We start from the raw sequence: 17259 nt of genomic DNA, 5'->3' as shown, positions 1-17259 counted from the left end.
TGCACCAAAAAGTCCTGGCTATACTTGCCGCCCATATTAAATGGGATGGGAGAATCCCCTATCCCATCCCATCCCATATCCCATCCCATTTGCCAAAATCCCATCCCAATCCCAAATCCCAATCCCACCCAAATCCCAAATCCCATATCCCATCCCATATCCCAAATAATCTCATTGGTCACTCATCACGTGACGTTACACAAATTCCAAAAAAAGGAAATTTTGCTTTCCGCAAAAAATGGAAATTTTGGTTTCACAAGTATTCCAAAAAAGGAAAATTTTTACGCCGATCATATAATTCTGGCCAGCATTGCATCCATTACCAGAATATGAGCAAAATTAAGATCCCGAACAGATTTACGAAGTTTATATTTTAACTCCAGCCGGAATTACAAATTATAAAGGTTTAAATCCTTATCCTACAAACCCAATTTTTAAGAGATTTACCGATCAGATTTTAATGAAATTTATATCTTTGGATTCGTCTTGATTTAAGGAATTAAATGGTAGTGAAATCATATTTCTAAAATTAATATTGACTGATTTATTATAAAAAATGTATTTTTATACTATATATTATTTAAAAGTAACATGTTAGCAGTTAGTATTCAGTAATATATTGATTATTTTATTTGAATTAATAATTTTGATGATATCTGATATCGTTTTTTTAGATTAACAGTTAATTAATTCCTGGTTTGTAAATATTATTTTATTAAATATTTATGCATAATAATAATATCCATCAAATTATATATTAGAAATAAATAATCAAACTTTTTTTGATAAATTAATAGATAGGTTTAAGTTAATTCAAAGTTAAATTGTAATAAAAAATATAAAATAATAAATTGAATAAATATATTTTAAAAACTTTTTATATTAAAAGTAACCAATTATTGCTTGCTTTATAGTTTATACATGTTATTTAATAATATATATTATAAAATACATTTTTTATAATGGGAAAATGTATATCTAGCATGGGTGCGATGTAATTAAATTTAGCATGTAATATTAAATAAGATCTGATTGGCCACAAACACATGATCTTAAAATTTTATTTTTTTATGCAAAGTGAAGTTTAAGTTGCATCGCATTTCCTGATGTAAATGAAAATATCCTAATTCAATAAAAAACCCCTTTAAAATGTGAGATTTAAAATGCATTGCATTTCCTAACAAAAATGAAAATATGACGTAAACAAACCCTTTACATGCAAAATCACATCATTATAAAAAACAAATCAACTTTTACCTTTGCTAATAAGTCTGTTTATGATTTTTTAACTCGCCCTTATCATTATTATTTCTTGATTACTACTTCATTTTATTTTTATTTTCCCCTAATAAACTTAATAAACATATCATTTACAGAGTTTCTATCACTAGCTTCATAGATATAATGGATGTATATCCAGTCGATATAATAAACGTATATCCAGTTGATATAACGAACGTATATCCAGTTGATATAATGAATGTATATCCAGTTGAAACTAATCCTATTAATGTTAATGAAGTTGTAAATGACCTACAAAATATGAAAGATGTAGAATATATTAGTGCAGATAAAGAAAATAATAATGAAGAGTTAATAAGTACATATACCTGTTTATTACTATTGTATATATAGTTTACATACAAACTAACAGCTAGTATATTTACTGCAGTTGCTTCTGAAGACGTTCCTGAAGATATTAAGTTTGATATGTAGGAAGAAGTTGATAGTTATTTTGATGAATATGGCGTTAGAAATGGATTTGCAATTATTAAATACAGGATGGAATGAAATAGTAAAGGTTAGGTTCACAAAAGAACCTTGATATGTGAATTTAGTGGAAAATACAAGTCTAAAAAAAAAGATGAAGCAAAATTAAAAGGAACACAATGAAATACCAAGACAAAAAAATTAGATTGTCCATGGCATATAAACTTGACTTTCCCTGAAAATGCAACACAAATAAGTGTTACAACATTTATCAATCAACATAATCATTCGCTTATTCCTAAAACACAAGAGTTTGCAACAAAATACTGATCATTTAGTAAGGAAGTGATTAATGAAATTTCATTAATGATAAAACATGGAAATTTAATGCTTACTGCATAAAGGAATCTCTTAAAAGCCTGATTTCCAGATATTCACTTTCAAGATCAAGACCTAGCTAATGTAATTCAAAAATATAAAAATATGGATAAGATTAACAATGATGCATCTGCATTACTCACTATGTTAATGCAAAAAAAGCTGAAGACTTACGCTAGGCTGTTGATTTTGAATTAGACAATAATAATCGTTTAACTCGCCTTCTCTGGATATCACCAGATCAAGTTGAACTGTGGCTTAAGTACCACGATGTTGTCATCAATGATAATACAATATGAACTAATCAATATCAGCTTCCCTTGGATGTCTTTATAGTAATTGATAACAAAAATAAAACACGTCTTGTTTGTCAAGTATTAGCAAGTGATGAAACACTTGATATGCATGTTTGGATACTCAAATGCATCCCTATAAAAAATATGCACACTGTTTATATACTGTATATTCGCATCTTTGATACTGTTCGCAATTTTATATACTGCACATCAGTATTATGTATACTGTTCGCAAAATGCCAATAATAAAAAATGTAACAAAGTGTACGGTGAATAGACTGTATGATACGGTATTTTAATTTCATACATTTGTAACGTATATTGTATAAACATATTTCTACTGTATATCAGTATTTTGTATACTGTTCGCAAAATATGGATATGGTATATTAAATTCATACGTCTATAACGTATCATTCATTTCTGCTATAGATACGGTATATTAAATCATACGTTTATAACGTATTTTACTGTGAATAATGGATACGGTATATTAAAATCCTTATATTCTACTACTTAATCTACCATTGCGCGAACTTTTCTTGCTATTGTTCGAAGTATATCATTTATTAAAGCAATCGATTAAACAATAGTAAGAAAATTCGCTCGAACTTTTCTTGCTATTGTTCGAAGTATATCATTTATTTAAAGCAATCGATTAAACAATGGCAAGAAAAATTCGCTCGAACTTTTCTTGCTATTGTTTGAAGTATATCATTGTTTTTTTTTAAAGCAATTGATTAAATAATGGCAAGAAAATTTCACTCGAACTTTTCTTACCATTGTTCAAATATACCATTGTTTTTTTTTCAAAGTAATTGATTAAACAATGGCAAGAAAAATTCGCGCGAACTTTTCTTAATACTCAAAGCATTACTAAATTCTTTCAAAAAAAATGGCGAAAAACTATTTAAGAAAAATTCGCGCGAACTTTTCTTAATACTCAAAGCATTACTAAATTCTTTCAAAAAAAAACGGTGAAAAACTTTTAAGAAAATTCGCGTGAACTTTTCTTAATACTCAAAGCATTACTAAATTCTTTTAAAAAAACGGCGAAAAACTATTTAAGAAAAATTCGCTCGAACTTTTCTTGCTATTGTTCGAAGTATATCATTGTTTTTTTTAAAGCAATTGATTAAACAATGGCAAGAAAATTTCGCTCGAACTTTTCTTACCATTGTTCAAATATACCATTGTTTTTTTTTCAAAGTAATTGATTAAACAATGGCAAGAAAAATTCGCTCGAACTTTTCTTGCCATTGTTTAACTCAAGTCTATTATTGTTTTTTTTAAAGCAATTGATTAAACAATGGCAAAAAAATTTTGCGCGAACTTTTCTTGCTATTGTTCGAAGCAATACCATTGTTTTTTTTAAAGCAATTGATTAAACAATGGCAAGAAAAATTTGCGTGAACTTTTCTTGCTATTGTTCAAAGTATACCATTGTTTTTTTTTAAAGCAATTGATTAAACAATAGCAAGAAAAGTTCACGTGAACTTTTCTTGCCATTGTTCAAAGTATACCATTGTTTATTTTTAAAGCAATTGATTAAACAATGACAAAGAAATATTTATTGAATAAATAAAACATAAATTTGTTAACAAAATATTCATTATCTCAATTAATTTAACGAAATTTGGCCAAAAACCAAAATTTTTACCATTATTAGAGTAATCAGATGCAAATTTAATGACAGCGTTTAGATTACATATTTATATCTGTGTACCCGTAACGTATACCTATGCACTTGAAATACTGTATAAAATCGATAACATTTAACTGTAGTACCGATCACGTGTATGTTTATCACAACTGGTTCAACGGCAAAGTTACGTCAAAAAATTATTATTTTACGACAAAAAAAAAAAATATTAATTGCGGCAGATTTGAAATTCTCGTTTATTTATTATGAAACCAATATAAAGATTTATTGAACTCGAAAATATTAGCGATTGAAATTTAATTTTCCTTAAATTTAGGCCTTTATAAAGTTAAAAGTAAATTGACATTCCCGATCATCAAAATATAAATAAAAATTTACGAAACCTTTATTCTTATAAAGATGAAAAAATGTTATCTTATTATCAGCTTGCAGTTATTACCAGTTTGCATATTTGTCTATTATATAATAATTTTTTTTATCATACACTTCAAAAAATCCAACAGTTCTATCAATACCAATTACTTCTACATATTGTAGAGGACCGAAGCAATCAAAAAATTTTAAATTTCCAATATTTTTCTCCAATTTTTGATTTTTCGAATATATGCAAACATTCGTTCTTGATTTTGCATATTATGGAGCATGAAATATTCAACTTGTCCAAAAGTCTCCTCTTCTTGTTCATCAATAGTTAAGTTAATCTATAATAAGATTTTCTGTTTAATATTTGAATGATATTTATAATAATTATAAAATCTAATTATCAATTTCTTACAGCGACACAATAATCATTTCGACTACTATCATTTTCTTTTTTCCACCATTTAGAAGATACAATATTGCCATCTTTTGTACGAAGTTTCCCATACTTCATATAACTTTCTTCAATGTCCTAAATAATAAATAATATTATATTACATCTGTAAAAGTATTCAAAAATAAATAAATATATAATGCAAAGTAGTTATAAATAAAAATTACTCTAATATTTCTGGCATTTTTTTGGAATATAGCTGCATAGCATTGCTTTATTAATTTTATAACCTCATTTTTTGTTAGTTTACAATTAACACACAGAGAATAAAATTCATACTGATTATCATATACAATACTAGACTTTACCCTATCCCTATAAAAACAAATTGTTCATAAGTTATGCATAATTTGACCATATAACGTCATATATGTCCATTATTTGTCTATTATTTGCTCATATTTTAAGATTGCATCCTTTTGGAGCTCATAAAACGTACATTAAACGGGCACAAGTGATTTACAAATTATGTATGTTAATGTATAAAAAAATAGATTTTCCATTTTATATACATTACTTGTACACTAAAATATACATAAATCATACTATATTATCTTATATACGTTGTTTGTACATTTACCAACATTTACCAACATAACTTAATGGACAAATTATGTGTTATTATTCATATTATTTACAGTAAAGAAAATTCGCTCGAAGTTTTTCATAAATGTATTGTAAATAAATATAATGTAAAAATTAATTCCTCTTGTTATAATTGGATAGCCGCGGATTTTTAAGCAATCAACGTATTAAATTTCCGTTGACAAAGCGCCCCTGGTGACACAACTATAACAAGGTGGGAACAAATTTACTTAATCAAAAAAAATTTAAAAAAAAGTAATAACGGGAGTATTTATTTAAAATCATGTGATACATGTAATAAAATGTTCAATGATCGGCCATCTATATACTAAACTTAATGCGTCCTTTCTTTTTTTTCAACTGAAAACTCACGCGTCTAAAAGGTGAGGACAAACTTAAAAAAAAAGAAAAATTAGTACTGTATTAAAGACAAAAAAACAATAAGCAATAAAAAAAACTAACGACTCACCTCCATTTCAAGAGTCTCTGAAACCTACAGTAGTGGTCATAAGTATCCCACCCCTCATAATTTTTAAAATCAAATAATAACACCTATTAAAATTTTTTGGGATTCAAGTATAATACTAACCTTGATCACGTGTAAAATTTTAAGTTCGTATGATGTATATTATAGGAGTTAGATGATTGGTGAATTTTTAGCTGCAAAATGCTGATCTTTTTTAATAAATAATATTTTGTACGTAAATATTCAATAGTACTAAAGCGAAATTTTGAAAAAATAGTTACTTACATTCATTATAGTTAGGATTATAATTTTTTATTTGGCCAAAAATACCATCAAAATAAAGACATAATAATGAAAAAAATCATGCTATCTATAAAAAATCCGTTATTTTAATCATTTTTTTAGCTCTGAGATTTAGTAAACCAATTTTTACTTAAATAAAGTTTTGACACTCATTTTATGCATAGTACCTATAAAGGAGATCTCTTGGCTTATTCCTATGATATTTTTAGCAAATATAACTTAGAATGAACCTTGCATAAAGTTGATAATTCAAAACACAATCAAAAATTATGAATAAATAAAAGGAAAAATATGATATAATTGAAATTTCCCAAATATGTATTTTATCTGGTAAAAAATTTAAGGAAAATGTGTAGTAACTCTTGAAATTAATATATTCAAAAAAAAATTTATATATTTAGAAGACTAAGGCGTGAAATAATAAAGGAATGAAAATATATGTGTAAAAAAAAATAAAATTTTTAGAGACACAAAATTTACTGATCATCTAACTCCTAAAATATGCATCATACAAATTTAAAATTTTACACACGATCAAGGTTAGCATTATACTTGAATCCCAAAAAATTTTAGTGGGTGTTATTATTTGATTTCAGAAATTATGAGGGGTGGGATACTTATGACTACTACTGTAAGTACCGAAACCAAATCCTCTCCCCTCTTTCCTTCCACTTTGTATTTTCTTTTTATCCAAAGGAAAGAGAAAAATCTTATAAGTAAAATATCAATGAGAGTAGATGACGGGTCTCTTAAGATGTGGAAAAATTAGTTGGTATCAATTTTTTTTAGATTTATTTAACGAAACGTTAATTAACGTTTGATTGTTTCTTTTTTTTTTAGACAAAATGTATTTTTTTTCATAGTCTATTGACTATAAAATTTCAAAATAAATTTTTTTTTAAAAAAATATGTGAAATCATGAAATCAATAATAAGTATGTTATGTTTTTTCAACATGGATTTTGGTTAGGATGGGAATGTTCTGAATTGTTTATAGTGTTTATTAACTTGTTTTGTCTCTTTTTCTTTAGGAAAGTTTTTCATCAGGTTTGAATGTGTTAAAATCTGATGATTAATCTTTTAATTTATTATTTATTAACAAAATATTTCCACAAATGCGTAGCAGCATCAATCTTCAACCAACAAAAAGAAAATTCGGCATCCTCCCTCCAAATGATCGACATTTGTGACTTCTCATCGATTGGGAAATTCACTTAGCCTATAATAATCTAAGATCGTAATGACTTCCTGCGATCAGATCCTTCACATGTTACACATTTTTTCCAAAGAAATGCTAAACGTAACCGCAGTTTATAATGATTTTCTTCCATTATGACCTATTTGTACTTGATGCATCGCATCTGTTCGATCTTATGCATTTTGGTGCTACTTCATGAAGCTATAACTTTCAACGAAGATATGGGAATTAGTAAGTTTTGCAACAGACGGTACGAAACCTTAATTTTTATTTAAAATTGGATACATTTATTAACATTTCTTAATTTTTTTGTAGTTTCGGAGTTGGAATACTAGATGGTAGGTTTTGTAATATTTGTTACGAAACAATTTTTTTTATTTTTTTTCTAATTAGAAATGTTAACTAATGTTTCTAAATTTATTTTTGTAGACTTTCACGTTGGGACTCTGGAAATCACTGGAATGGTAAGTTTTGTGTTGCGAACTTAATTATTTTTTTAGTTTTATTTAATTAGAAATGTTAACTAACATTTACATTTTTTTTTTGTAGGCTTTGGTACTGGGACTCTAAAGCCATCAGATGGTAAGTTTTGCAACATGAAACTTTATTTTTTTTTTTAAATCTTATTTAATAGAAATATTAATTAATGTTTCTCTAAAAATTTTTTAGGTTTTGACGTGCGTTAGGATATTAGAAACTTCAAAATGGTAAGTTTCCAACTTTTAGTCGCAAAATTTTAATTTTTATTAATTCTCTTTAATTAAAACATCTATTGACGTTTCATTATTTCTTTCCTGTAGTTTTTCAGGTGGAACGCCGAAATATCTATGATAAGTTTTGCAAGTTCACATTAAAGATGCTTAAAATGTAGGTTTCGCACGTTCTATCATTTTTTTTATTTTATTTAATTAATTTAGAAACTTTTTTTAACTTCCATTTTCTCTTTTTTCTAAACACATAGATTTCAGATTTTGGATCTCGGTAATAGAATTAGGAACGTTCTCTAACATTTCATTTGTTCTCTTTTGTAGATTCCAGTTTTAATGTGATGCAGGAGGAATAATACTAAATCGGTTAAAATAGAACAAACACTTCAAAAAAAAATGTTAAATCCGCCAAGATCAACTGAAGCAGTCATTAAGAAAGAAATCAAAAAGTAAGGCAATAACTTAGATTATTATTAAACTTGTAACATGTTATCTACACGTATAATAAACAATATTTGTATGTAAAGTATACATAATATATTACAATATTTGTACATTTAATATATATATAAGATATTTAGTATACATACTTTGTACATATAGTAAACATATAGTAAACATTATTTTAGCCATAATTTAACCATAATTTGTTCAAATCGGGCCCATTTTTCTATACATTTGGTACTCAAAATATGGATATATTATGTATATTTAGCAAACAACTATATAAATATTATACATTGTACATTTGCTATACATAAAGTGGACAATATTTTTTTATAGGGTATGCGATGGCCATGTTTTTTCCTTTTCTTTGAAATTGGAAAAAACTTTTTCATCATACGTTGGTAAAAATTGTAGATACTTAAACCTTTTTTGCAGCAACACATTATTAATTAAATTCACATATGGAAGTTTTCGAGAGCTAATAAGTGGAATTAACATTCCACAATACCTTTCCATTGGAAATTGCCAAAATCCACGACAAGAACCAAGATCTTCAATACAATCTCCTATATGCAGCGAGTAATGAAAAGAAATTAAATACACCGGCAATCTTTCTCCTTCTAACCCGTATGAACTATTATTATAAAAAGACATGTTAATTAATGTATAAAATATTGTTATATAATTCCATAAAGATGATTGATACCTTGCATAATGATTATAAAATTGTATCAATAAATTTCAGATTTTATCTAGATCTTCAAAATCTATTCGAGGTTAAATACATAACTGAACAGCTTCAACAAAATTTGACCATCCTAAGAGGTAACTATTATTTTAAATTATTTAAATAAGCTTTCCTATATTATCAATTTTTTAACAATTAACTCTTTTTATTTATAGTTACTACCTTTGTGGCAGCCTTCCTTTTAATAATGGTAAAGAAAATAAAATAATCCAATTTGCCCATTCCACAGCTTTAAACCCAGCCGAATGTTTAATGATATTGCGTGGAGGATGTCCAATATCAGATGGCATATTTGATCTATTTTTTTCCATGATTTCACCAATTTCAATCCATGTTTTAGAACTTATTGTATAATTATTTGAATTCCGTTCATCATTTTTTGGATAGAATTTTCCTATCCAATGTGAGGTGCAATGTTTTCGAAAAAAAGGTGCATTATATCCACTGGAAATGAACGTGAAAATTTTATAGAAGATAACTCAAATAATATACTCTTTCCTTTAATTCCTAATTTTTTTTTATTAAACAAGAATTTTAAAAATTCAGAAAATATATTAATCAATTTTACTATGAGTTTATTTAAAATATTGAACTAACCGCAGTTACGTATATAAGTTTCTCTACGATCTCCTTTCAGATGTTCTATTTGATTTATGCTAGTCAGCATCTCATCATATTGTTACGCGGATCTGCGCCACATGGAAAGTTCAAGAAATTAGCAGCGATCCGCAGTGTAATGGTGTAACTTATACTTTGTATAGTTTATACTAAGTGTAATTTATACTTGGTATAATTTATATGAAGTTTAACTTATACATAGTATAATTTATACCGAATTTTCGAACAATATATATAGAGCGGGCGAACAGTGGGGAATAGGGGATGATTAAGGTTTATTTAGTGTTAAATTTTAGTATAGTTTATTCGGTAATATTGCAGATCGCCGGCAGAGGCAGCAATATTCTATTCTGATATTATTTATGAAATTTATTATGTATTAGCATTTATTTATTGTATTGCTTGATTATTTTAAGTTATTATTTACATTGAATAAATATACACTTTAAAATTATACATATAACTCTTAATTTTACATATATACTTTATTTCATTTTATTTTACAATAAACGTGACACGAATTTCTGTTACTATCACGTGACCCCGACGCAAATCGATAGTAACAATTTGGTGCCTTCTGCCAGAAACTGATACCCACCCGATTGTTGTATGATAGATAAGGATGGTGCCGTAATTGGGCAATTGCGGATTAATTGCGGATCCGCAATATTGCAGATTTGCGGATTTCAGAAGTCCAAATATCCGCAAATCCGCAAACCGCAATTATCCGCAAATCCGTAAAAAATCCGCAAATTAGCCAATTAAATACTGTATCACGATCATTACTCAATCTATATATTTATATCGAATCATCAAATTTAGTATTATTACTCACTCTATTATAATATAATCAATTTATAATGCATCAAAACATCAAAACAATTGTATCTAAATTCTTCTTTTTCTATTTACTTTTTTCAACAATTTATTATTAAAATGTCAAAAACACCTTCTTCGGCTCTTAATTTAAAGATTCGTGGAAAAAAAGTTGAGCTATTGCCTGAAGACGAAGAATTAATTTCGTTAGCACTGTCAATTATTTGGACTAAGTCTAATAAAAAAATTGAATCATGTAATTTTGACCAAGATAAAGTAAGATTATCTTTCAAAAAGAATGAGGGACGCGTTTATTTTGACTTGCAAGAATCGGCTTTAGATTTTACATTCATCAATAAGGTATTCCATAAGGCCCTTTTTAAATGATTTTGATTTCGCTTATAATTTTTTTTTTCAGTCCACCTTTTTCCCTTGAATTTTCGTTTCTGGACAATTTTGTCCACTTTTTTTGTTTCGTTTCTGGACAATTTTGTCCACTTTTTTTTGTTCTACCTTTTTCTCGTTTCTGGACAATTTTGTCTACTTTTTTCTGTTCTACCTTTTTCTCGTTTTTGGACAATTTTGTCCATTTTTTTTTGTTCCACTTTTTTCCCTTGAATTTCCGTTTCTGGACAATTTTGTCCACTTTTCGTTTCTGGACCACTTTTTTCTCTTGGTATCAGAACCATTTCATTTTAGAACAAATGATTTCATTTCTGAACAAAATTCATTACTTTTTAGGGTAATTTGGCTGAACTTGAACGCTACAAATCGCTATATGAATTATATAAAGGTAGATACGAAGTAATTCGTTTACAGGTAAATATGTGAATGAATTTTAATATTTATATCTTAATTTTGTTTATATTTTATTTGTTTATTTATATATATTCTAATAATAGCCAGAAAATACACGTTCAACTACATCTGGTACAACTGGTAGCGTGAATGAATCATTAAGAGAATTGTTACAATATTCAACACCCGAACACACGTGCCTAGAATCCTCTCCCAGCTCGTCATTATATCTTAAACCCAACGATTCAGAACTTGCCCGTGTGTTAAACAGTGATTTATCCATAAATAATCTTTCTACTTCTGACACTGAAACAAAAATTTGGTCGAATTTGAATATACGCTGTATCGAAAAATTTGGCGGACAAGATCACATAAAAAATGATGTTTCTATTTCTGACATAATGTGGGCCAGTACAACCTTACCTGCGTACCGCAGCTGGAACACAATGAAGAATTATTATGATGACATTGATAAATGGATCGCAAAAATTAGTAGCTTCTGTAAGTTAAATTTATCAAATTCTGAAATTGTTCTTGATTATTATATTTTTCTTATAATATTTATATCTAAATTTTCTAGGTACTGCTAATGATGATGAGGATAACAATTTTCAACCTACTGAAGCTGCAAATTTAAGTTCTACTAGGGATGAATCTGGCAACAGTGAAATTAATGAATTTAACCCACCTTCACAATACAAAGTAGTTCCAGCATCAAGATTGAGAGCACGAGCATTAACCACAGAAGTTGAAACATCGATGAAACCACCAACAAGATCAATAACATCTAAAGTAAAATTAGCAACACAAGTGCCAACTAGAGAAGTGATAGTATCTATAGAACCATGGGTACCAACTTCAGAAATGAAGTCATCGGCGGAGGTACCTCCAGAAATGACATTGGCGAAATCAGCGGAATCAAGTGTGGCAGAATCACAAGTACCTTCAGAAATGGCAGTGGAGGAATCAGCAGAATCAGCAGAATCACAAGCACTAGCTTCAGAAATGGAGGAATCAGAAGAATTAGAAGCATCAACATCTGTGTCGTTATCAAAATCCGTTGTACGAAAACGTAATTTCTCAGATGATGATGACGACGACGATGATAAAGCCAAATTATTAAATTCTACCCAATTGTTATTATTCAAAAAGGGAAAGAAACTTCACGATATTTTGTTAGCAGATTCATCGTTTAATGGCGAACTCATTGCTTCTGAAGAATTAAAAGTATCAGATATATCCAATGACTTAAATGAAATGCTGAAAGATGACCCAGTCAAAATCGTTGATGAGAAATCCACTAAAGATCGAATCGATCAATGGCGAAGGCAAGAATTACAATGTGAAAATTTTGTTATAGCCGCTGAGTCTTTTAATTTATTACATTTGGTGTCCTTGGTCCAAATTTATGATGATCTATTTGAACTTGGAGAAAAATTAAGAACTGACCCTAATAATAATATAAAAACTACAAAATCTTGGGTTATTCAGTTCATGCGGTCTGTGCTTAAAATTGGCGACAAAATGGAACAAAGGAATAGGGTAGGATGTGATCGATTACGAAGGTTATTTAATGAAGGAATCACAAGTACGCAACTTGCGAAAGCTGGGTGCCGTAAGTGCGATTTTTTCGTTAAACAAGAATATTATGAAGTATTTTTGTCCCAAGTTCCTACATTAGAAACTCGTCGATCAATTTCAAGTTTGTCGAACGAACGTTTTTCTGAAATCTTGTCTACTGCTAATCCAGATAGTACTGCACAAAAAAAAAGAGAAGAGTTGAATTTATGGGGGAGGAATTCATTAATATAGCGGATAAATAAAAAAAATAGTGAATACATTGAATATGTTGGTTAGTGGGTAATATCATTATCAACAAAGAAGCATGTATTTTATATTCAGTTGGCATAAGTTATACGCGTTAGATAGATAATTAAATGTATAGATAATTAAACGTAACATTTACATATTTTCAAATTGCACAGGGAAGCTTCTGTCCAAAGTTTCTAAAGCAAAAAAAAGTAAAGTTTTCTGATTATAAAGTGGACAATTTTGTCCAAAATAAAAAATAAAGTTTTCTGAATACAAAAGTGGACAATTTTGTCCAAAATAAATAATAAAGTTTTCTGAATACAAAAGTGGACAATTTTGTCCAAAATAAAAAGGGAGGACAAAATTGTTGATATGCATTATAAAATACTATCAAATTTATTAGATATTAAATGTTCACAATAAGTACAAATATGAATATTATATAGGCAAAATAAAAGTCAAAAAAAGAATTAGTTTAATTGTTCCGGATCCCATTCCTCTTCGCCATCACTATCATATCTTCGAGTAATAGTTGGAAGTATAGAATTATCAATAAAGACCCATGGTCCTAGATCTACCGTGCTTTCAATATCTAATGTTTCATCATTCATATTTGTTTCATCAGATTGATGTTCATTAAAACTATCATCATCATTCTCACTCATAATTTCTTCTTCTTCTTCAAATACTGTATTCAGCATGAGTTGAATATCATCATCTAACTTTGAACTGCTATCACCGTTACTTGTATAATTTAAGTCTTTTTTAGCATGTTTGAGAGAATAAAGATATATTTTCGCCATTGTCTCTATAGTTTCTGGTTGCAAATTTATACGTCTCTTACCAAAGAGCCATCCCATGGCTGAAAATAATCTTTCACAACTTGCCGAGTGTGGGGTTATTGAAAATATTACTTTAGCTAGCCGCGAAAGAGAAGAAAATTTCCCATCAACTATGGAATTCCACCAATGGTAAGCTGTGTCATGAACTGAATAAGACATGTTATATGGTTCAGAATTATCAAAGTATGCACAAAGTTGTGCATCAAGTTCTAATCCAGAATTTTTTTTATGCCCAAGGTTTTTCCAGATTCGAAGGGCACACTTTCTAAGACGCTCAAATTGATTATTACGCATTCCATGTCCTAACAAATTTGCAAAATTATATTATTAAATGAATTTAAATAACAATAAAAAAAATAATTACCTCGGTATTTAGGATGAAGGAAGAAACCTAACAAATAGATATCCTCGTCAAACTCTTTATATCTATTAAAAAAATATTTAAAATTAAACATTAATTTTGAATCTTCTATTAAAGATACTAACTTAATACATTACCGCTTATTAAAAATGCTAATACAAGAGTTTCTTAACTCTTTATAATCATCAGTTGGCATTGACTTAAAAAATGCTGCGATACGAAGAAGATGCAGATAACAATCTGCTAAAGTTACATTACTTCCTTCTAACATGAGAATTGCTTTTTTTATCGGCTCCAAAATATCCGATAAAATACGAATGTCATCAAAAAACCCTCTTTTTTTCAAAATTGCTTTTACAGCTTCATTAGAGATTTCGCGTTCATGATTGTCCAGGACCTAATTGAATAAACATTTTTGTATTAGGTTTAATTATTATTAATTTAAATATAAAGTATACGTACATGTAATAAAGCATCTTTTAATCTGTACATCGAAGATGTAAATTCATGGACTGTCGTCCATCTTGTTTCGATGTACGTTTTCAGCCCTCCACCTGCAATATTTTTTGCATCAATCGCTTCTTTAAGCCAAGTGCTGGCAAGGGTTGAATTTTTGAAGTATCTTGTTAAAATATTTGCTCGTTTTACAAGACATTTAACTTGATCTACTTTGACAATATCACTACTTATCAGATTGATGCAATGGGCGATGCATCGTATATTGATAATGGATGGATATTCATTCGTGATTAATCGACGGGCACCTGCGACATTGGCAGCATTGTCACTGACAATAGCGACAATTTTGCTTATACCCACTTTACAAATTATATCATTTATAACTTTTGATAAATATTCAGCGGTATGTGAATTTTTAGAAAGGTCTTCAAGTTGTAATAGATATTTCTTTCTCGATGGTGTCAGCAAAATAAACGCCCATAAGCTATTCCCTCGAGGGTCTGTCCAACCATCAAGAGCTAATAAAAAATATATGGATAGTTATTTTTTTAATAAAATATTTTGAAGCAATTATAGAAATTATAGATTTACCGATAGTAAAATTAGACTCTTTTTCTAATTCATTGTTGACTCGTGCATTGACTCTGGATAATTCCGCCTCCAATAAAGTACCGTTTAGTACTCGTCGCGAAGGTGGATCGTATCCTGGCTCCAGCGCCTTTATCATGTCGATAAACCAAGGATTATCGATTGTGCTAAAGGGTATGTTGCACATCACGTAGGCTTTCGTTATCACCCGGTCTAATTCATCACTCCGTCCTTTTTCTATTTTACCTCTTCCGTAAAAATTCTTAATTCCCGTTTGTCGAACACTTTTGTTAGGATAATCTGATTCATCTTCATCTGCGCTTTCTTCCTCTTCTTTAGCAAGATTTTTCCTGACAATTTTGGCAAAATACAATGAAACATCATCGGGGCATTTTTTACAGTGGTTTGCCAAATGTGCACTGAGGACTTGGGGCCTTCCTTGTCTCCAGTATTGTCGACAGTAACTACACGTCGCTGAATAGTGTCCTCTCGACTGCATGTTACCTTGTATCATATGATTACACCATACATCTGATGGTGGTTGACCTTTGCTTACCTTAGAAGGACCGCTTGACATGACGTTATAAAGAGCAAAACTTGAAATTAAAAGAGTTTGTCATCAATATCGTTTTAAAGTTTGATTTAGTAGTACAAGATGTTGATTGATTAAGATCACGCCTAATTGTAAATTGTGAAGTTTAAATTTCAATAATGTGAAAATTTGTAAATTTAACTGGACAAAGAGAAAAATTGAACAAAATTGTCCAGAAACAATACGAGGAATAAGGTGACCAGAAATGATACAAGAAAAAAAAGTGGACAAAATTGTCCAGAAGCGATGGATGTCCAAAAATGATAGAAAAAAAGTGGACAGAATTGTCCAGAAGCGATGGATGTCCAAAAATGATAGAAAAAAAAGTGGACAGAAGCGATGGATGTTCAAAAATGATAGAAAAAAGTGGACAAAATTGTCCAGAAGCGATGGATGTCCAAAAATGATAGAAAAAAAAGTGGACAAAATTGTCCAGAAGCGATGGATGTCCAAAAATGATAGAAAAAAAAGTGGACAAAATTGTCCAGAAGCGATGGATGTCCAAAAATAATAGAAAAAAAAGTGGACAAAATTGTCCAGAAGCGATGGATGTCCAAAAATGATAGAAAAAAAGTGGACAAAATTGTCCAGAAATATTACGAGTAAAAAGTGTATAAAATTGAATCAAAGAAGTCTTGGTATAGCATGATATCATCATCAGACGAAGTTGATTGTGATGAATAAATAGTATGTTTAATTCAGTATAATAACTTTGACAAAAAAAAAATTATAAAAATAACACTTCTAATTTTAACAATTTTTAATATGTCGGGATGACGAATTCTTTATTTTGAATTGATGGTTTTTTACTTGATATTATTTTATTTAACATTGCGGATTTGCGATACAGTATTGATTTACGGATTCATTGCGGATTTGTGATACAGTATTGATTTGCGGATTCATTGCGAACTTGCGGATTCATTGCGGATTTGCGATACAGTATTGATTTGCGGATTCATTACGGACTTGCGGATTCATTGCAGATTTGCGATACAGTATTGATTTGCGGATTCATTACGGACTTGCGGATTCATTGCGGATTTGCGATACAGTATT

General features: G+C 29.0%; 3 protein-coding genes across 3 annotated transcripts; 1 reads left to right on the top strand and 2 right to left on the bottom strand.

The window, feature by feature from the left end:
- Positions 1–4607: 4607 nt before the first annotated feature.
- On the bottom strand, positions 4608–4921 carry OCT59_019273 (uncharacterized protein; the record flags this gene model as incomplete). The annotated part of the gene is made up of 2 exons (XM_066135915.1): positions 4608–4748; positions 4823–4921. The coding sequence occupies 2 exons, from the start codon at positions 4919–4921 to the stop codon at positions 4608–4610; spliced, it is 240 nt and encodes a 79-aa protein (XP_066005160.1).
- A 3975-nt stretch (positions 4922–8896) lies between these two features.
- OCT59_019272 (uncharacterized protein) lies at positions 8897–9604 on the bottom strand (the record flags this gene model as incomplete). Its single annotated transcript, XM_066135914.1, has 2 exons — positions 8897–9200; positions 9477–9604. The coding sequence occupies 2 exons, from the start codon at positions 9602–9604 to the stop codon at positions 8897–8899; spliced, it is 432 nt and encodes a 143-aa protein (XP_066005159.1).
- A 1264-nt stretch (positions 9605–10868) lies between these two features.
- On the top strand, positions 10869–13358 carry OCT59_019271 (uncharacterized protein; the record flags this gene model as incomplete). Its single annotated transcript, XM_066135913.1, has 4 exons — positions 10869–11108; positions 11490–11567; positions 11651–12047; positions 12127–13358. 4 exons carry the CDS (start codon positions 10869–10871, stop codon positions 13356–13358), a joined length of 1947 nt encoding a protein of 648 aa, XP_066005158.1.
- Positions 13359–17259: the final 3901 nt, after the last annotated feature.

The sequence above is a fragment of the Rhizophagus irregularis genome, chromosome 28 (assembly GCF_026210795.1).
Source record: "Rhizophagus irregularis chromosome 28, complete sequence".
Classification (NCBI taxonomy): Eukaryota; Fungi; Glomeromycota; class Glomeromycetes; order Glomerales; family Glomeraceae; genus Rhizophagus; species Rhizophagus irregularis.
Note: the sequence above shows the minus strand (reverse complement) of the source record. Positions and strands in the feature narration are given on the sequence as shown.